Here is a 23,196-nt window from a genome sequence, read left to right on the forward strand (position 1 = left end):
TCCGGGAAGCTTGGGACCTGACCGGTTCCGGATTAGCAAAAATTCTGAACCATCAAAGCCGAGGTTAAAAATGGCAAAATAATGCATAAAGTGTACTACTACTGTCTAATTTCTTCAGTATAGACATCTTTTATAAAATAGTTAATGTCACATGCTTACATTTCACCACATAACAACCATTTCCACTGCTTGCTGGTCCCTTAGGAGGCATATTTAGGGGTAAATTATAAGTATTTAAAGGTAAAATAGTGGCAACAGCCACTAGAAGTGAGCTATGACACCGTCCCAAACCATCAAAGCTGCTGGACTATCAGGCCCCGGATTAGTGGGGTCCAACCTGTAGATTAACTAAATTTGTAGTTGTGGTTATTGAGTGTTTCTTTGCTGTTAGAAAGGTAGAGTAACTTAATAATGATATAAAGGTAAGTTTGAGTAATTAACCTCAAAGTCATAGGTGTACTGTAGGTCAAAAGTAAGAATGACAGGAATTTTTCCTTTCCTCTGGTTGTGTACTACTGTATATGATGCACAGTTCTTAAATAAGTGGATACAACAGGTGGATCCAGGATTTTATAAGGGGAAGGTTTGGGTTTAGACTGAGTAGAAATAAAGTCACAAGAAAAGAAAAGGGTTACAGAAAAAAAGTAAGTTTTAACTAGAAGACATTCACATTTTATTTAAATACCATTAACAAGTAAAGTATACACCCAGAGCAGTTTAAAGTGGTTGTTAATTAACAATACTGCACTTGAATTCCACAGGTTTACAAAACAATACATCATGGCATTATAGATACAGTAAACCTTCACCCAACGCGGGGGTTAGGTTCCTCAAAAATGGCTGATTGGGCAAAATTGCATTGGGCAAACATAATTTCTTATGGGAAAAATGGGGTGGCGAGATCGTGGCCACATATGGACTCTTACCACGTGAAATGCATACCTTTTAAACATTTACATAATGCACAACTATTATAATAATAGAACTAACATACTGTACCTTAAAAAATTAAAAATATTAATGATAAGCATTATAAAACCATATTACTGTACTCACCAATCCATGGTTAGATGATTGTAGTGTAACTATGATGACGATGATATCGTAGATGTTGTGAAGCCTTCTGATGATGGTGATTGATGAAGAAGACTTCGATGATGATGAAACTGGAAAGATGCTTTCACACTTGCACGTATTTTGTCCTCACAACTACAAATTGTGGGCATGGTGGATTCGTTTTCAGAGTTCTCAATGGCAAGCATTGCAACACGCGCTCCATCACATATTCAATCTAAAATCTTTATTTTCTCGGCTAATGTCATCACTTTTCTACTTTTCTTGGGTGTGCTACCATCACTAGCATCACCTCTGTGTTTGGGGGCTATGCTGTAAGGGCAAAAACACAAAGTTCCAAAACTGCTTTAGTACAATGCTGGTGGTAAGAGTGCATAAGCGAGACTAGTGGGCATCTCCAACTGGCACATGGCGGAAGCAGAGCGGAGGTAAGACAGCAGAGGCGGCGCATTGTTAACCTGTTTATATTCAAATTTTCTGTGTTGGGCAAATTATTTGGTAACATATTAAAACATTTACGGTCAAAAGTGCGTTGGACAAACCAGCGTTGGGCGGGGGTTCACTGTATACTGCCTAATAAAAGTCACATCTTATTAAATACCTTTAACGACATTAAGTCTTGAAACAAAGTTTGTCGTCATACTGCCCCGACAACGACCAATGAATCTTTCACACATTTGCACCACAACTTTGTTTTGTGAGTGGCATTCCTGGCATACGTGAACCTATTGTAGCAGATTTTTTAACCACATTTATTACTGTCAGTAGTTTCCATGGCAGTAGGCGTAAATAATATTTAAGAATATTATCTCATAATGACCTAACACTAGGTATACACGGTTCTTTTGTCATCTCCATACCATTAAGGTCTTGGCCAGCCAGGCACAGCCGCCAGTTGTCGTTAATTACCTGGCCAGTGACATTGCAGTTCTCATACTTGGAGGAATTGTCAAAGGTACCGAATTACTTCACTTTAGTGGCGTGGTTAGGGAGGGGCCCAGGGGGGGGAGGCAGTCCTTGGGTCGTTGAGTGACCGCTGTGGGAATGTTGAATCAAAACTTTATAAAAGTGCCACATTCCTGATACTGTTCTTGCATCTATTAGAAATTACACTTTACTGATTAACCATCCCTAAAAAGAACTCCAACTTAAGTAGGAAATAGCCCCCCACCCCCCCTCCCAAAATGCTAACCCACCCCGGCCAAAAGTTTACCTTCAACTAGACTCTAAACTAGCCCAATTTGGTGTGAAAACTACCAATCTTACAACTCCGGGGATAATTACTTCATCTTATTTACTGAAGGAAGGAGGCCAGCAGCCTGTGTAGGTTGCCTCTACAGACAATGATCGTTTACGATGGATATATTTATACACTATATACGTCCGACCAGTTTTATGATGTTGAAAAATTAACACCATTTACCGCTAGGTGATGGTTAAAGATGGTTGCTGCCCGAATGCTTGTCCTGCATTTTTACCACACACACACACACACACACACAGAATTGAAGTGAAGTGAGTAATGCATTATATTATGCATCTTCAGATTGGTTGGAGAGAACTGGTGGATGACCTGTTGGATAGGACTGTGGACCCTGGGACAATGAAGGTGCATGTCTACTTCAAGGAGGAGCTTGTTGCCCTCCTGAAAATAATGAATGAAAGGTGGTGAGTGAGATTTTCATTGTGCTGTACGTACTGTATATGTCACAGGGAATTGTGTAACCAATGATTTCACGTAATCCCTAATATTTCTAGGGATTATATGAAATCACTGGTTACACAAATTCCCTGTAACACACACACACACACCCTGTATTTTTTTATAGCTTTGAACTTAAGGTGTGTCTCTGAAGGGTCACTGCCCCAACTTATTATTTCATATCAGACCTACCCCTTGCCAACCACATGTCTGCTTTCCATAAGTGAATTCTAGAACATAAATACACCGTGGATGGTGAGGAATTATTGTACATTTTTCTGTCACTCCACATTGATGTTGTAGTATGTATTGGATTGTCAGTATATTTTTTTATACTGTATAAATTCTCTTTGTTAGTGTTATCAATGAAAAAGTATTCTTGTTTTCCACACTGCTACAAGATATACTGTACTGTATAACATGTACAAGCATACCCCAATAACTGGCGCATATAGGGACCGAGAAAAGGCGTTGGTTAGTGAATCAACAGTTATCGAAGCAATTAATCCCATAAGAATATACCAAATTCAAGGGTTTAGGGACCAGGCACCCTCCAAAAATCTCCCATCTACCCTTGATATATCTTCGTCATGCATACTGTCAAGCAAGAAAATGAAGCAAGTATAATTAGCCTTAAATAAGGAATGTAAAGCACAAATTGAGACTGTTATTTACCTGTGTTGAGGATGGTAGAGACAGTCTAGCATGGCCAGTTCAAGTTTCCACCAATCCTTGCTGGTCCATCACCACTCTTATTATGCCTTATCGCATCACATAAGGCAGTACAAGAGAAACTATCACTGAGGCATTTAGGCATAATTGCATAACACACAAAGTCGGAAAAAAAAAAAAATACAAAGTCAAAGACACAAGGTAAGTGTAAACAAGAGCAAATAGGCGGGAATGAGTCCAAGGCAGCACCCAGAGCTTTCTTTAGGCAGGAATTTGCACCACGCCACCACCCGCCTAATTCAAAACAGCTCTGCCACTCCTCTCCCAATTGTTGGATCTCTGGGATATCAGCGAAACTTGTGGGGTATTTCTCCTATATGTAATCATCGGTTAGTTGAATTGGTGGTTATTGGGGCATCTGTTTTCTGGGTATACCTGTATCTGACATATTCTTTGCATAAGAGTGTTCTTGTTTTTTCCAGGTATCCGAAAGATCTACTGGATATATTTCTTCTCTTGTGGAGTGAGAAGATATATATAGACCTGGTGAAGCCCGAAGGAGCTAACTTTGGCTCGAGAGAATACTGCTATCGTGCCACAACTTCTCTCATGAAAGACTTTACCTCTCACCTCTACCTTGATGCCCTGCCTGACAATAATATCAAAGATGAGGTTTGTAATTCCAATAGGAACCAGTATACCATATTATCCCAGTATGACCATGAATACTCTCTCAGCATAACCATATAAAATAAACTACACATACGCACACATGTATGCATTGAAATGTCCTGCTTAAGAAGTAACCACTTACCGAGAACTCAGTTTAATGACCTGAGTATTAAAAGACATAATATTTCAAATAAAATAAAGGAGTAATTGTGGACACTTGCCAACCTGTACCCCCAGTAAGACACACACACTGCTGTAGTTGTCAAGTAGTATTTCCTTTTTATATACACTTGGTCCTCTTTCGTAACTTAAAGAATAAACAATACTGTACTTTAAACTCACACCTTTGTTAGATTTCATACTCAGGATATTTAAAATGGAATAAGAATACTGCAATAAAAAAAAAGGCTGGGAGAATGAATAATATTTTCAATTTTATATACGGTAAGCTATTATTTATTTTTTGTATTTACTATTTCACCACTTATCAGCTTACTAGCCATTCAAGTGGTTGGTTTGTTGTTTGTTACTTTGTTATGACCTTTATTGTCCTATGTTTGTACAGAGGAAACCAGAGTACTCGGTGAAATCCTGCCATGTTTGTTAATGCCAGACAGGGTAACACCCTCCTCACACCTGATCCAGGCTGATGATTAAGCTCAGGACACAGTAGTACCACCATCCACCAATCATCCTTTCCCCTATGTATATCATTGGATACAGTCTGATGTGGATACTAGGGAAGTAATTCAGAGAAACAAAGTGTGAAAATTAAACAAGACCTGCACTGACCAATTGTTGTTATGTCAGTTAAACTGGATCATGTGCAGGAAGTAATTGAGATAAACCTTAAAAGATTCTTGAGATGTTTAACACAACAAGTTCATTGTTCTTTCTCAAGTGCAACGAAGGTGGTCAAGACACTTAAGCTTTATCTCTACACAATTCATACAGTGCATCAGTGACTGGAGCCAGAAAAAGAGAAATATGTATCTTATTGTGAGTGGCTCTAAAAGCTGGTAAGACACCAAGATAATGTCATGTTTTTTCTACAGACAAAGCATGGTTTCATCTTGCTGGGTATGTAAAATTGCAAAGCATACTTTTATTGCTCAGTGAACAGCTTTATGAAATGCAAAAAATGTCTTTATTTTCCTGGAAAATTGGTGATTGGTGTGCTGTAAACTACCAAAGAATTATTAGCCCAATTGTCTTAACAGTAAATTCAGTAAGGCACATCAACATAATTCATAAGTATTTAAGGTACTTATTAGAAGATGAAATTGTATAAGGATGGTTTCAATAAGATGTTACCATGAGCCACACTTACTGGGTGTAGCTTAAATGAACTAAGCCCAACCATGCTGCCATTTATTGAGTGCGGGGAACGTTACATTTTCATCAGCTGATAAATTTTCTTTGTTTATACTGTATAAAACCTTTAAAATTATTTTTAAATATGACACAAGAACAGAAATCTATAAAATATAATGTCTTTGGAGTAAGAGTTGTGAACTCTTTGAATAATGATCTTCAGGAGTGAAGTGCTTCCCCATCTGGAATATTGTCACCCTGTCTGGTCCCCGAGATATGCTAGGGACTGTCAGTTGGTTGAAAATGTTCAAAGGAGGGCCACCAGACTGGTGCCTGCACTTCGGCACCTCAGCTACCCTGAGAGATTGGAGCACCTGAACTTGCCTAGCTTATACTACAGATGGGCAAGGGGAGACCTAATTGAGGTGTATAAGCATCTCAAGGGGCACTACTCAGTCGAGTGTCCTTACTTGGAGCCGGCGGACGCTCGCCCCACAAGTGGTCACAGCTCAAGATTGAAAAAGCCGCAAGTCCAGAAAACTGTGAGGGCAAACTTTTTTGGAGTGAGAGTTGTGAACTCTTGGAACAATCTACCAGAAAGTGTTGTGACGGCACCAAGTGTGAGCTCTTTCAAGACCAAACTTGACCAACACTGGAGCAGGTTCAGGTACATTCAGGAGCCGGTGCATGCACAGTACTTGCCAACAGTGCGTAACAGAGACGTGACCGATCGCCCAAGCGGCTAACGAGCCGATCAGTGGTGAAGAGGATAAAATAAAAATAATAAAAATAAGTGTGAAGTCATTTACCATCATATTTGACCAACACTGGTACATGTTCTGGCACATTCTAAAGCAGGGGTGTCAAATTCATCTGCTCGAGCGGGCCATATTTAATACGAAAATCAAATTACATTATATGTTCTATGTATTTCAATAGGAAATACTGTGTAGGGTATGGAACTGCAGTTGGTCATTTACGCGGCACCTGTCCAGACGCACCAATTATTAGTTACGCGGTACATTCTTGAATTTACGCGGGAAGCGGCGCGGGCAAACTGCGCGCTAGGTCGCTCTTACGTCACCGCTGACATCAGACTTGTGACGATGACGTTTCGGACTATGATTGGGCCACGCATCCTTACCACCCACGCATTCCCTCAGCCGCGAGCTGTGATTGGTCTATTTAACTTTGCTTGCCCTGCCACCAGGGGCGATGAGTCGATGACCTTGACTGCGTCAGTCCCATTGTCTCCCGTCTCCGCGTATACTCCCTCGTGCCTGCCACCCACCACAGCCAGCCCAAGTCAGTGATAGTGAGGATATTGACTTTGAGGGGTTTGACAAGGAGGCCCTGCTAGCCTCTGTGGTGGTTAGTGATACAAGTAATACAGGTGAGGGCCAATAATCTGCCCTCTGCCTCGGAACCAACCCCCCATCCCCGTGTGCCCAGCCATCTCTTCTACTAACGTCAGTGTTAAAAAACCTAATATTAGTGATATTTTTCTTAAATATTAATTGTGTGTGCATACCATCATAAAATTAATATGTTATTTTTACTACAACGTACGTATTGTGTCGGGAAAAGGGTAGTCCGGGGGTCAGCCCAGTCTCTATTTCAATTAATCCCATATGTTCTGTTATTTTGTTAACGCGTTTCGCGTTATGCGCGGACCTCCGTGGGTTTAATTGACCACGTAAACCCAGACTATACTGTACACCAATAAGTTCCTTTTAGACATATATTTTACCCAACCAGATTCAAAACTAGAACAACTCTACACTATACCTTGTATTATACTGTATAATGTATATACAACTGGCTCACACACCTTAAAGTATGACCGAATGTGAAATCTGAGCACACATTGTTGTCATGTGCAAAACAGACAAAGGAAGTGTTAGTTTAGATGTGAAATTGGAGGTGGTAAGGTATTTTGTAAAGGGAGAATAAGCTGTGGATATCACTAGAGCCTTACACTTAACTTTTAGCATTATATCAGACATTTTCATATTTTTTCATCCTTTATTTTTGTTTAGTCCCCCAATTTTTTTAACCTTCAATTAAAGTAAACCTTCACATATCGGGATGTTTCACGTAATTTCTGATTTTTTTTTTTTAGACATTCATAAAGCCTCATTCAAGGTGAATCTCAATGTGTAATGCAAATGCTGATATTTTTCATATTTTACTTTTCAATTTTTTGGTTTAGTAACTGGAGTTCTGGGTTTACACCGAACAAAATTTAATTTGAGTGCATTAAAAAAAATTAAATAAAAAAAATAATTTAGGGTGTCGTGTTGCATCAAAATAATTGAATTGAATCATGTTGAATCAGGGATCTACTGTAGTTACTAAAAATAGAGTACAGTACTGTACTCTAAATAATTTTCTAAATCTCTAAGGATGGTGAACCACTGACAAATGTGATAAGACAGAATGGGCTTGCGGCTTCTTCAACCTTGAGCTGTGACCCCTTGTGGGGCGAGCATCCGCCAGCTCCATGTAAGGACATTCAACTGAGTAGTGCCCCTTGAGATGCTTACTAGCCATTTGGGCAGTCTATCCAGTGTTAGTACAGTATAGGAGGAAACTGCTGTACCACCAAGACACCAAAATGCATCCTCCCTGGCAGGGAATTGAACCCCGGTCTCCTGTGTGACAGTCAGGGATACTCACCAATAAACAGTACTTACTACTATGTTGGAGACTTGTTTAGAATTCAATCCATGGATTCTGTTCTTGGATCACTGGAGGGTGCTCGCTCTTTTTATTTCTTCCGTGATACTTCAGAGGGTCATGGAGGCAGATTGGCTTGTGGGCTGGGTGTCCAATTGCAGTATCAACATTAGTTTACATTTAGCAAGTTGTTTTGATTTTAACTTTGAATAAATAAAATATTCCTATTTTACTATTATTTAATAAATAATGACGTTTCAGATTGATAATATGGTAAAAATCACCAAGCAGATGGCTAAAAGCCAACTTGAACGAAGAACCAAAATAACAGCTTACGATCTCTGGTTGGAGAAACTTGAAGAAATGACTCATGGGGTTCCTGATATACGAGTGATCACTCCACATCTTACCAATAACAAGCTCCAGGTAAGATATGATTGACAGCACTATTTTACACTCATGTCTGTAGCTGGTGTGGGACTGAATACATCCCATGAGCTTGTCAGCTACTGGTTTAATGAGGCACATGTTTGATCATTATATTAACATTGCAGTGGTAAAATTTTCTAAGTCACACACCCTAATTAAAGCTGACTAACCCATTGTTCATATCTAGTTGACACTCAAGTCATGTGAAATAGCTGTTGATTTCTAGACTACAACTCGCACTATCCTTCCAATTTATTAAAAGTTCATAAATTGTGAGATCCACTGAATGTACTGATGAACTTCATAGTACTGTACTGAACTTGTACAGTATTCTTAAGTTGTGGACAAATTGCTATGTCTGTAGACATTGATGTGATCCTTACCTGTTGCATTAAATCTGTAATATTTGATTTCACTTTTCACCAAGTTAACTCTACAGTACAGTAAAAAAAAACATGATTCGTACTCCCCTTATTCAAAGTCACTCATAATTCGTAATGTTTTGTTGTTACAAAATATGTTAAAATTTCGTAATATTTGGTAAAATATTACAATATGTATACAGTATTGCAGTTTTTTAATTATTTGGTCAAATTTCGAATTACTACAGTATATTAGAGGCACTTACAAATATGTATGATGCACACATTGCCATTGGATGCAGCCGCCCACCTTAGTGTAGACAAGTATACAGTGGAGTCTGCATTTACACGGCTTTTGTTTACGCGTTTGGTCATTTACGCATTTACACGGTGCCTTGCCAGAATGAAATGCTTTAATTACGCGGTAAATTTGGTCATTTACGCGGGTGAAGTATAATTTGTTTACTGTATTTACTGAAGATATTTGTTTTAGCTCATAAAATTCATACAAATTACCCGGCCAGAATATAATTTACATTGCTGGAATTCTTATAAGATTGTGATTATTTTAAATATAAACATCATGGAATTTGCATTATACTGTACATACAAATTTTAGATCTAAAGTAAGAATTTTGATTAGAAAGAGCAAAAATTTTATCTTTTGTGCAAAATATATGACGTTTATATTCAAAATATTCCTGGTCTTGCAAGGAATCCAGCAATGTCAATTATATAATCCTAACTTTAGTCTGAGGTATTATTTATTACTAAAAATGTAAGCCTACTGTTTTCACCCAAACATTTCTCAGAGAGGGGGGAGCCAGCGAGCGTGGGAAGAGGGGGGGGGGGAGTTGAGTCCATTATTTGATTGGACATTAACTGAGCGACTGTATTTCTCTTAAATATTAATTGTGTGTGCATACCATCATAAAATTAAGATGCTATTTTCACTACAACGTACGTATTGTGTCGGAATAAGTGGAGTTTGGGGGTCGGCCCAGTCTCTATTTCAATTAATCCCATATGTTCTGTTATTTCATTTACGCGTTTCTCATTTTACGCGGGCCTCCACGGGTTCAATTGACCGCGTAAATGCAGACTCCACTGCATGCGTGTCGATCAGTTCACGTGGGTCACTCATGGAGTGCACGTCTATGGTGTACCACGCAAGCTTTTTCCACTTGATTTTCCATCATTGCCCAGTGTTTGACCCATTATGTCTCATAACCCTAAATCTGGTACTGTACTTAGAAATTTTAAAATTTTGATTGGGGTAAATAACGGAGAAGTACTGTTGTTTTGTTTGTTATTCCTTCGGGAGAAGGTGTCCCTCATAATTCGTAAAATCTCATAATTTATATGGGATAGAGCCCCTATTATTTGGATTTATGGGTTTTTTACTGTATGTCAATTGGGTAACATACCAGCAACAATACTGTACTGGGTCCTTGTGATTATTAGGTTCCAGAATCATTCTGCTGACCACTTAATAATGCAAAATCCCTATCAGTCAAGCTTATGGGGTCTTCTAATCAATATGTTGATTATCCCACTACACATCTTTACACATTCCTGATAGGTATACTGGTACAACTCCATAATTCACCTAGTTTGTGACCTTTATGTGTAGGGGTATTCCATCCTCAGGATGTGGTATACAAGAGGTGAATCAGTTCACATTAACAAAAAATTCTGAGTTACAATATTAGATACCAGCATCTTTGCTCTGAATTGAACTTCAAGCTGGGTAGTGCTGAAACAAATTGGCCAGTTATTCCTGGGTTGCATCTACACTGCCTAATCCACAATGCATTGCCATCCCCTTTCTACTGTAGTTTCATATTGCTGCTTCTTTTTGTTCCTACTGTATGTGCATCTTTAAGTTTTAAACAAAATTTTAATTAATGACAGTATTTTTTTTCCTTTTTGTTGTGATTGACATATATTTCTTCCCACAGGAAGACTTGACTGATGACTTCATACAGAACAGCGTCACTCTGCTCAAGCGCTACCGAACCCTGATGTACACTATGTATTATAATTCAGCAAAAAGCCCTGAAGTATTGTATGTTATAATTGTTTTTTATATGTCTTCTATTTCCTGATATTACTGAAATTATACAAAACAAAATATTTATATGAATGTATTAACAATACATCCATCCATAATATAGTAATCTGGATTTACACCATCAAGTCATTGTTTCAGCTTTTTATAAATGTTATCAGTTTTACACTTTATTAATGGTTACAATCACCATCTGGCAAAGTGATGATAAAATGTTGTGGGTCTCCTCTTGTGCTTCCCCAGCATTAGTCATTACCTCACAAGCTCAATTTTTAAGTTTAATCCAGTAAAATAAAACATTTAACCTGGTACTGTACTACTATTTTATTTAGTTAATTGAAACTTAGAGAAGTAAATTGTTTTCACTGTATCTGCAGATGGAAGTTATTTAAATACAGTATTTAATATATTAATCAGGTAACCTTATTCCAGGTGGAATCACTTCCTCCTGCCAGATGATGTTCATGCAGTTACTGTGTATCCTCTTAACACATTCTGTAAGTGGCTCTCAAAGTTGAAAGAAGCTTCAGATTAATTCACCCTTTAAATATTTCATATACTGTACATTGTAATATTTTAGCACAGTAGAGATGCAATTACTCGTGAAATACAAATTCATGTCCATAAATTTGCTGGTACGTATCTATTACTACCTCTTTTAAAGATTTTGCAGTCAAATATTCATAATTTGTGAGTGTTTGACACTCTGTGCATGCCAATGCTACAAAAGAAACGACAAAAGTTGTGGAAATATCATTTCAGTACTGTACTCTAATGTGATTTAGAAATAAAGAAAATATAATGTAAAAGTATGAAATGAAAATAATGGAGAGTTGGAAGTGAGTTTTCTGTGGAAGAGGTGGGAGGTAGACCAGGTGGGTGGGTGGAATGTAAGGACAACTCCCCTCACTTGTCATTGTTACATTGCACCCCCTTTAATACGTCAGTATGCAATCTCATCATAATTCCCATATTATTTACCCGGTAGGTTCATTTGGTGCTGCATTAAAAAAATATTATCATAAAATACTTAATAAATTTTTTTGAATAAAACTCCCACATTCCCCCCAGTTGACTTATTCTTAATAAATTCCCAATGTTTTATTATGGTCTAGTATGTGTGGTCTACTATCATGGTCTAGTATGTGTGGTCTACTATCATGGTCTAGTATGTGTGGTCTACTATCATGGTCTAGTATGTGTGGTCTACTATCATAGTCTAGTATGTGTGGTCTACTATCATGGTCTAGTATGTGTGGTCTACTATCATGGTCTAGTATGTGTGGTCTACTATCATGGTCTAGTATGTGTGGTCTACTATCATGGTCTAGTATGTGTGGTCTACTATCATGGTCTAGTATGTGTGGTCTACTATCATGGTCTAGTATGTGTGGTCTACTATCATGGTCTAGTATGTGTGGTCTACTATCATGGTCTAGTATGTGTGGTCTACCATATATAAGTGCTTGTACCTACAGCACAGTGTCACATCTCATAAGGCAATTTTGTTACTACAGTGATCCCATATGGAGCTTTAGAGGCTCCATTCTTCTTCGATAATGTACCGCTCTACATGAACTATGCCGGGATAGGCCACATGATTGCTGAAGAGATCGCTCATGGCTTTGATGTTACAGGTTAGTGATGTTGATCTTGTAGCTCTGATACATTTTATTACTGTACAGTATAGTACAGGTATTTGGTTTATTTCAAAACATTGCATTTATATGGATAGTCCTGTGAACCTTTAAAGTTAACTTATACCATTGTCTTCAGGCATCAAGTACAATGGAACTATGAAAAATGATATAGACCCTGTCATGACTTCAGAATGTCTGGAAAACCAAATAAGTCAGCATTATGAGTCCAGTGATCTTATTTTTAATTACAAGGTGAGTTTTTTGTGTGCACTTATATTTTTTGTAGTACTGTATTGTAATATCTTTGATTAGGGCATGTTTTTTTTTAACTCTGGTTCAGCATGTGGCTTAAAATTTTATTTCATGAAAGGGAATGGAATTTTTCCAGATACAGTATGTGTACTGGTATGTATAGTATACTGAAAAGTGCACTACTGGAATATATAAACTTAAACCTTCATAATTCATAGCTCCAGACAGAAAACTGGCTCAGGCTTATGAGGCAGATATTGGACACAGTAAGACCCCTCCAAGTCGGACTATATGGAGCTCAAGGCTGTCAGACTTATCTAGAATTCTGACTTAAGACATAGCCTCCTGCTAGGTGTTTCCAACCGTACAGGTATATATTAACACAGCACTTAAATTGTAGCACATGAATTTTGAGGTGGAAGATGGGCCCCCACTCCTCATCGTCTTCCACAGTTTATATTTAGTTAAACTTATATTTATGGCAGTATGCACTTAAATCTAGCTAATGTTAAAAAATTTACCCTGCTGAAGCCCAAACTCTTCACAAATAACATTCATGGAGACCCAAACATCGATTCTGACTCATAACTTGAGCTTCTCTTCAATTAGTAAAGTTCTGAACACCATTCCTCTTCTACCAGTGGTTTTCACTGGTGTTGTTATGTCTATGGTTGTTTGAGAGGCCATAATAATACACCAGGGAAGCACTAAACATGAACAAAACACAGAGTTCATAGTGGAGCAGTAAAGCTGAAATTATCTACAAAGTAATACATACAGGTTGGCAACCCTTTATCCGAAATTCCAAAAACCGAAAAGCTCTAAAAACCGAAAGATTTTTTGTGGGCATTTTTTTTTTTTTTTTTTTAAACAGGGATTAGCCCACCCGGGCATAGACCACTGACCCACATCGGGGCCTGGGGGGCGAAAATGTAATAGTAATAATAATTATAATAAAAGTTGTGTGTGAGACAGCTGTCGTAAGGTGATCGATCGTTTGTAGATCTTATTAACTTATGGGGGAAAATAGGTTTCGTTCCTGAAACCCTGAAGAGCCAGCTTTATCACCAAGTGTTTATTTTTCAACTCATAATTTCAGGTAGACATACTACATATTTTTTTTTTTTTTCCAGTACTACCCCAGTTAGTGTTACCCCTGAGAGTGCTGTTTCATGATAGCACTATTGCTTGCATCTTGGAGTACAAAGGAACAAAAAAAAATCCATAACAGTAATCAAAAGTCACGAGTCTGAACACTTACACCATGCCAAGATCTGCTTTGTTTGTTTTTACTCACTCGGCCAATCAGCTGCAGCAATGTTGATGAACCTAAGTTTTGGTGATGTTACCAGTTTTGAATGGTTGTATCTGAGAGAAATATTAAATCATAGATAATCTATGTGTATGCCAAATGAAAGGCTAACTCAGTTGACTCCTTGTCCATGTCATTATCTTTTGCTTCTTCTGCAGTTATCTTCTTGTATAAAAATTGAGGCCTATGTTCATCTCACATACCATTGTCTGTGTTTAGGTGTATGATTTGGGGTTCGAAGATTATTTCTGGCTATTGCATATGTGGTATGTACTGTACTATCATTTTTACAGTTGTTTTCCTTCACAACATCTAACCAAATTTTTCCTCTGGCTAGGTTGACAAGGACCTGGCGCGTGATGAGGTGATCACAAACTCTGCAGCAATCCGCTTAGCTTGGGAGGCTTACCTTACTGCAGGTGAGTGTCCTGGGCTTGGAAAAGAGCATATCCCTGATACATGCTCGAGAAACTCTTCCGTAAAAGCTAGTGTGTGTACACTCAAAAGGTCTGGCCGATACTGGTCAGTGCCAGCTAGAGGTACCTGAGCAACCAACTTCCCCACACATCTGGTGAGGTCACAGGTCAGGGACCTGCCATGTTATCGTCTAGGGCCGAGACGATGGCACCATCATCTCCTCACTTAGTACACAACAGCACTTTCTCATTACTCTTATCACCCTCCCATAATTGCAATAACACTGCGTGAGGGCGGCAATAACACCCACATTGGACAAATAAAAGACTAAATCGGGGAGCTGGTATACTAGAACTCTTCAGCCAACTAACAGAACAAAGCAAGGGAGAAAGACACAGAACATGGGAATCATGTCACATAATGTGTCTCCTGAGTTGAGGAAGGGTGGGGATTAGAGATAATCTTTTTGATGAGAGTATTCAGGGTCAGGTCTAGGGTCCACTAACCATATGCCAGGTTAAAGTTAGGTTTAGACTTCATAAATGAAAATTCTACACTTTTTCTACTGAAGCTAAAATTGAACTTATAAATCATTATAAATCACAGAACTATTATTCCAATCTATTGCATTAGATTGGAATGTAAGTGTTACGTTTATTTATTAATGTATTACACCTAGTTATTTTATTATTAATGTATGTACATTTAAAAAATAATTATTTTTGCACAGTAATTATAAATAGAATATTTTATGTGGTAAACCAAGGCGACTTTTCAAAACAGCTTGGTTATTTCAGATTCATTCTGAATTAAGCTGAAAACGAATTGTAATGATCCGAATTAACGAGGGTACTGCGTAGTGCACTTTCTTCCCTTCTGTTCTTTATGGTATTGCTTCACTGGAATTTGGAGATGTTTCCACCATGACCTGTCTCTGAGAGGATTTGTGATGCCCGTTGTTACTGGAGTTCTGGTTATTCATGATTGCTCACAAAAGACGTTTCAGGATATCACCAATAAACTGTCAGGTCAGTGTTTGGTTCAGTTACCAATTCTGCTGTACACCTGGAGTGCCTCTCCCAGGGCGTATCCTCTGTCTAATTCTAGAGCTTAGGTAGTACCACCTCCCACTTAGTGAGTTGACTAATGTAAGCTAGAAATGGGGGGGGGGGGGGCGGATCCAGAAATTCTCTTTTTCAAGAAAATTGTAGCCAACTGGCTCAGATACCCTTCCTCTTCCACTGGGTTCTTGTATTACCAGCTGGAATTCAAGATGTTAATTGGCATTCTGTTCCTAGAATGCAACCTTTGAATTTAATTTTCTTCATTCAGGCCAATGGATGTGACAGGGAGGGATAGGTGATGATAAGATCAGCCCCAGCTGTCAAGTTGGGTAAGGTGTAATGACCTTACCCCTCATTCCAAGCATATCCAGTACCAAGAGGTGCTTGGTATAGGTTTTGCTAGAAAAAAGTTTTCATGGTCACTCCTTCATTTATGGCTGAAGAAGATTCAAATCAAGAATTTTTTAATCAAGGCCAATCTATTTACGTTAGTTAACCTAAATCATTGCTGGACCCTGAGTGTGATGATCTGGAATCAGAAGGATGAGGAGTGAGTTGTTCTCTCTGTAGCAAAATACTGTACACTGTATCCTCGTTAAATTCGGATCGTTACAATTTGGATTTTGGGTTCATTCATATGTTTGTTTTTTAATGAATTAAACGATCAGAATTCGGAATGAATCTGAAATAACCGAGCGGTTCCAAAAAGTTTATTTTTATTATAGGAGTATATTTTGATGAATGAATTATACTGTACAAAACTATGTTTGGATGCATAGCCAGGAAGAGGAGGAGAGAGGAGAGGAAAACTCACTTCCCGTGCTTGTCAGCCCGCGAGCCCTTTATAACGACAGTATGAAATATCACTATGATTCCCATATTATTTTGGTTCATTTAGTGCCGAGTTAATAAGACATTATCGAAAAATAATTTATTTTCCAACAAAAATCCAACACGCAATCCCAGATGAGCTATTGCACCATAGTGTATTCTAGGTCTCTTGTTTACATAGCTATAACAACTGATCATTACTACTCTCCCTAACACTGTTGCCAGCACTATTGTTGTCACTGCTCACGAGGGTGGGTGCTTACCATAGGATCTGTCTTGAGCACTTTGTAAATAATATTGTAGAGTATTTATCAGAACTTAATAAATATTATTATAGTATATAATGCATCTCCATATGCCCTGGTTTATTCACTGATCAGTTGTTTAAGTGCATAAGTAGCCAAATCAAGCCATCATTTATCACTTAATTTTAAATTAGAAATTAGAAATTACAATGTTAAAAGACAATGGTTTAGCAGTGCTGCTAATGTGTGTGTTGTATAAGTGCCTTGTCATGTCACTGCTGATCCTGCCTCATCAGCTCATCTCTCACCTCATCAACTCACTTCGCAGTGTTACATTTATTTATTATTGTATGTACAATCAAGGACAAAAGTCGTGTCACGGTTTTGTCCGAAGATTAAATATAACTCGTGAAACATTATGAGAGCCCCCTACCACAAGGCAGAGCACACCAAAAGTTTTAGCCCTTCGGCATATGTTTTCACCAAATTTCACGACACGACTTTCGTCTTTCATTGTACATTTAACAAAATATTTATGGTTGCACAGCAATTGTAAATGGACTATTTTATGTGGCAACCAAGGCAAGTTATTTTATGTTGCAACCAAGTTAAGTTATTTTATGTGGCTGCCAAGGCAAATTATTTTATGTGGCAGCCAAGGCAAGGCACAAAACCTGAACAGAAAACGAACAAAAAAATTTAGTAATAGTCAAATTATATAAAATTATTCTGAACTCGGTTATTTCAGATTTTTCACTAATTCCAGTGCCCAGAGCCCTTTTTTACGAATCGAATTAACAAGAATATAGTGTAGATGATTTTTGGCTTTGTCCATCAGGTTAGTGTGATCTGTTATTAAACTATATGCCCTCTCTGGAGTACAGAGAAAGTATTTATCATCTCACAGGTCTCGTGCACCAACATGTGGGTTCAAAGTAAAGGTTTCCTTTATATCAGTGCTGTATATTTGTGTATCGTGGAAAAATATTGACTATAACTCTTGTCTTCCACAGTGACATCTCAGCCATTAACAACTATGGAGGCACATATTCTTGATGGTAAGTGAACACATTTGTTCAAATCAGCCATATTACACATGACTCATATTATATGTTAAGTGCATTAACTGTCCTCAGGGCTTTATAGATGCTTATACCCTTCACATATATAATCACCTAAGAATATATTTAATATTTTCAGATACTCGTACGGATGCTCGACGTCGACGGTCATTAAATTTGTACCCAGGACTTGATGCCAGTTCAACACGAGCCAAGCGGGAAACTTATTCCTATATCATGCCCAAAACAAACACAACAGAGAAACAATTACCTTATCTATCCTTAATGCCTCTACAGACTTACTTTGTCCGTTATGTTCAGGTAGTGTGAACTAATTACTGTACTCTTTTACTTTTAGTATTTGGGTGGCAATAGGTTACACAACTTAGAATAGTTGGTAATCCAACAATCATGTATTTAGTCCCTTATGATGTGCAGATACCTGTACAGACAGACCCCAGTTTACAAGAGGATTACATTTTTGAAAAATTTATTGTAAATTGAAAACTAGTAAATAAATAAATGGTTAACATGTTTAAATATTGCAAGACAATTGATTTCTTATATCATTAGTTATACTGTATCTAGTTCAGTAGTTAATACAGTCCTTCCCATAGTGCAAAATATAAGTGGCTTGTATGTCTTCAGAACCACTGCAGTGCAAGCAGCGAGATAGATATGTTATCTGTTATGGAGAAAGGGCAGTTACCAGCCAGACTGAGGTACAGTAATAATCATGCTTTCTTGATAATTTTTTGTTTATTCTTACAAAGATATATTATCTATAGCCTTTTCTTTTTCAGTATTTGTAAAACTCATGAAAATTAAAGTATTGTACACGGTAATATAATAACTGATGTGTTTACTGTTATAGCTTATGAATACTTGTCTGTTTTTCCAGGATGAACATCATTCTGAAAAATGAGCCTCTGTTTGCTGAGGCCTTCAACTGCCCAGCTGCATCACCTATGAATCCTGTGGACAAGTGTCCCTTCATCCTAGGATAAGCTATAACCATGTTAAGAGTTGCACATTTACAATTAGTATTACAGTTTTTGTATATTTCATTTTTAGACTGAGTTGACTAAAATTACAGGTTAGTAACGGATGTGGCACTTTGTTCCTACAACAAAAGATGTTTTTATTGTGAAAAGCATATTACTAAGAATGGAGTGTTATGACCACCTTTCATGTCTTAACTTATTTTTTATCTATGTCTAAAGCTTTAGGATATATATATATATATATATATATATATATATATATATATATATATATATATATATATATATATATATATATATATATACATACGACCGCCCCAGTCGTACCAATTTTTTTTTCAAATTACGTATTTTCGAGTCCCGACGTTAGTGATGGCACTGTGTACTGACAAAATTTTCGTTTGTAATTCCCTTTAAAATGCCTGGCAAGCTTAAAAGTGAGAGTTTTGTGGTGCTGAGAAGAAAAAGAGACACCCATTTTAGATTTTCTATGTATTATTTTCGCATTTTCGACTTACGACCTGGATTTGGGTCCCTAACCCCGTCGTAAGTCAGGGACTGCCTGTATATATATTTCATGTAGATCCACAATGAAAATGTGGATAAGATAAATCTTGATAAAATCACACAGGGAAAAGGGAAGCAATGGAGCACCTTAGCTTTTGTCTTTATTCAAGACATCTTCAGAGGCAACTGAATTACATGGACTGAGAGAGGCTTAAGTACACAGGGTGACCTTACTAAACATGAGGTCAGGTCATAAACATGACATCCACTAATCCGCACACCAACACCACCACACACGCAAAGGAGCTTAAGAAAAAGGGCGATACCAAAGAAAACCTGCCTCGTTCAATTATGCCACAGTGGATAATAACCTTTTTACATTTGACCCAAGAAAAGTGCACTACTCTCCTGCTGTGGCACCAGTCCTGCCAGAGTAAGGTTGATAATTAACTGGCAGATGAGGAATAATTCTGATAATTAACTGGTAGATTAAAATGGTCAATAATTCTGGTGGACAAGAATTAGATTGGTAATTAACTCAAAGGTGAACTCAAATATAATAATTCACTGGTAAATGAGGATAAGGTTGATAATTATATGATAAAATAAGGTTCATAATTAATAGGTGGGTAAGAATATTAATGATAATTAACTAAGATGAAAATGTGGTAAATAATTAAATAGATGATACAGTAACAAGCTTGACACTTTACTGGTTTTGTGAAAGAAAGGATGTTAGTGGTTAGTTGAGAGTTTGGTTGAAAATTAAATAACTGATGAAATTTAGGTTGGTACTGTATTTAAGTACAGTACAGTACTACAGTAGTAAGTGAAAGTGAGGTTGGTAATTAAGTATACCTGTACTGTGCATAGTAAGTGAAAGTAAGGTACAATGACCTTCTTGAAGAAAGTGAGGTTGATAAGTAACTAGGTCATAAATATTTAAGTTTCACATATCCCTCTACCAGGCCTTATGCAAAGGTGTGGAGTCTGGGCATTGATATGAACATGGCTGGGCGTACCTAAAGTGCTGATCACCAATCACAGTGTACTAAATAGAAACAGAAGAAAGTTGAAACAGCCACAGGAATAATTTTAAAATGTCAGAAGTTAGAATAGATATTGATAAGCTCTTTATTGTATTTATATTGAGAAATTTTTCCCAAAAACAGTCAAAATTGCTTGAGATCCAAAAAGGAAGGATTACCCTGACATGGAATACTCATAAAATTTTGTTGGTTTTGATTATTATACATCTACCTATCACTTCAGTTTTGTAAGAGTTGGGTATATATAGCCTGTGTACAGTTAGACCACAAATTACTTTTACCCTTTTTTGATGTCAAACCAGTGAAAAATTATCTTTTATCTGGCTTCAAATTGGCAGCCCTGCTTTCATTATATGGAAATATGTGGAGCTGCCAGTGACACCACCCTTCTCACTTGTCATAATGTAATTTCCTTGTCTGTGTAATCCTAAAATGGTTAAGTTTATTGTACAGTAAATCAAAGAATATAAGCATTGTGAATGTTTTCTTCTCTTGACTTAGTCATTATTGAAAAACAAATACTGTAAAATATGAAAATTATTTGAATATTAATAAAAAAACAAGAATCAGAAAATTGTCACAATTACGTTTACCAACCCTATCAAAATGACAGGAGTGATAGTGTTCATCGCATCCTGCGGTAAAAGTAATTAAGTCTCACTGTACACTTCTAAGTGCAAACATGAAATGGTCACACCTAAGTTAATAAAATTAGGTTATAGTTATACAGTACAGGAGGTCTCTGGGTTACATTTGTTTGACTTACGAACATCCGCCAATATGAACGTGGTTAAACTTTAAATTTACAGTACAGTATACCTGTATTTTATTTACCCGATGACTTATTTTTTACTTTCATTTACTGTACTTTGTCATTCTATTTATTCTTTTCTCTTAAATTAAGTGATTTTAGATGTATATAATGACTTAGGCTATGATAAAGTGGGACTTAAAAAAAAATTATGTAAGTATGGTATGCATAAGATATGTGGTTTGACTTAGTACATTTTTGACGTATGAACGGAACTCGTACGTAACCCAGCCTGTATAATGCGTCACATGCTGGAGCTCACCACTTGTGCATACGCAATCTAAATAAATTTTAAATGTGTACAAATGTCATTATTATGTATGCAAGCTAGGATATGACCAGCTCTAGCTAAAAATGTTTGAGTGGTGGAATTGGGTCTGTAGCCACATCCAAATTTTTTCTGTACTGTGCTACCAAACACGGAGGTACTACCGCCTGGGAAGATATTGGAAGCATAATGTATTGTCTCATGGTAGACCCTGCTGCCATATGGCATCACGAAAATTGTGACCAAGTCCCAGGTTGCTGATCTAACTTTCTGCCTCATTTACACACAATTGCAGGGTCTCAATTGTTTCTCTTACTTTGACAACACAACATACATAATGTGTATCATTTCTGACTTCATTTATTTTTTATTTTTCGTATTTATTTATGGTTATTATTATTATTATTATTATTATTATTATTATTATTATTATTATTATTATTATTATTATTATTATTAGGGCCCGGATAGTTATGCACTAAAAAACCATGAAATATGCATGCAAATGTGCACTAAAAACAGGGGAAATATTCATTTATATGCACTAAAAATGTCACTTATAAAGCCAAGAATGCAGGTTATACGGAAACAAAATAGTTAATATAAACTAATGTTAATGTTTATTAAGCAATATACGTAATGTATTTAACATATATATGTGAAAGTGCTTCAAAAAATATATATGAACACCATTAACCAACGAAATTGCCGAGGACAGCAGTAGTCCCCTTTCTTCAAGTCTAGTAATTGTTGATGAGATGCACGCAAAATTCGTTGCAATGAAGAGCAAGCTTTCCTTTATTCCTTCAGTTTCAAGTAAGATCTTGCTTTCCTGAATGCTCTGAGCCTCCTCAGGGTCGAATGTCGCAATAACAGCTTCAATGACGTCGAAGTTTTTCCCATAGTACGTTGCAGCATCGATCCAGCTTCCCCATCTTGTCACCACAGGTGAAGGAGGAAGTGGTGTACTTGGAGCGATTTCTGAAAATCTCGCAGTTCGAGAAGGTGCCTTGAGAAAGATTTTCTTGACGTTGGCTATCAGTTGATTTACATCTGGGTATTTTGACCTAACCAGTTCTGCTACACGATGCAGACCATGGGCCACACAGGTCACATGGATCATTTTTGGATACAATACTTGCAGTCCATTCAATGCTTTGCACATGTAAGGTGCAGCATCAGTGCACACCAAAAGAACATTTTCATACTCTAACTTCGTTGGCCACAACAATTGCAGAGAATCGTAGAAGAAACCAGCAACAGTGGAGTGGTTGACTTTAGATAGTACACCAACATTCACTAGGTAGTATTTGCCTCGCTCTGTTTCATCTCCCAACACACCAAAAATAAGATTCACAATACACCGTTGCTCAACATCAGTGGTTTCATCGAGTGACACCCATATTTTCTTTCCACAAGCCTTTCTCCTTATGATTTCCATCGTGTCCTTGAACAATTGTGAAACATAGTTCTTACGTAATGTTGATTCGTCAGGCACCTTTTTTCCAGTATACTGTTCCAGGAATGACTTTAGGCACTTGTTATTCAGTTTATGCAATGGAATATCCGCTGAAACAAATGCCTTGCACAAATCTGCGTTGAACTGGGAGCGATCAGGCCCTGACTTACTGGAACATGCAAGAAGTAGTTGTTGCTCCTTTTGTGCACTATTGGACTTAACAGCTTCGAGTCGGATGTGCTTGCTTGTTTTAAGGTGTTGTTGGACTTGAAATTTCTTGCTCGCTGTCACTGGTGCTTCA

At 37.4% G+C, this 23,196-nt stretch overlaps 1 protein-coding gene across 4 annotated transcripts in view; it reads left to right on the forward strand.

Moving 5' to 3' along the window:
• Positions 1–19,076, forward strand: part of LOC121874231 (neprilysin-1-like) — a 49,236-nt gene extending 30,160 nt beyond the window's left edge. For all 4 annotated transcript variants that reach the window (XM_042378293.1, XM_042378296.1, XM_042378295.1 and 1 more), the window contains 12 exons: positions 2,621–2,742; positions 3,931–4,120; positions 8,375–8,539; positions 10,866–10,972; positions 11,408–11,472; positions 12,493–12,612; positions 12,752–12,867; positions 14,517–14,598; positions 17,750–17,794; positions 17,937–18,118; positions 18,446–18,519; positions 18,699–19,076. In XM_042378293.1, coding sequence (XP_042234227.1) covers positions 2,621–2,742; positions 3,931–4,120; positions 8,375–8,539; positions 10,866–10,972; positions 11,408–11,472; positions 12,493–12,612; positions 12,752–12,867; positions 14,517–14,598; positions 17,750–17,794; positions 17,937–18,118; positions 18,446–18,519; positions 18,699–18,804 — 1,374 coding nt within the window. In that variant the 3' untranslated portion in view covers positions 18,805–19,076. The remainder of the gene's footprint in view (positions 1–2,620; positions 2,743–3,930; positions 4,121–8,374; positions 8,540–10,865; positions 10,973–11,407; positions 11,473–12,492; positions 12,613–12,751; positions 12,868–14,516; positions 14,599–17,749; positions 17,795–17,936; positions 18,119–18,445; positions 18,520–18,698) is intronic.
• Positions 19,077–23,196: the final 4,120 nt, after the last annotated feature.

This window comes from Homarus americanus, unplaced genomic scaffold, assembly GCF_018991925.1.
Source record: "Homarus americanus isolate GMGI-L3 unplaced genomic scaffold, GMGI_Hamer_2.0 scaffold49667, whole genome shotgun sequence".
Classification (NCBI taxonomy): domain Eukaryota; kingdom Metazoa; phylum Arthropoda; class Malacostraca; order Decapoda; family Nephropidae; genus Homarus; species Homarus americanus.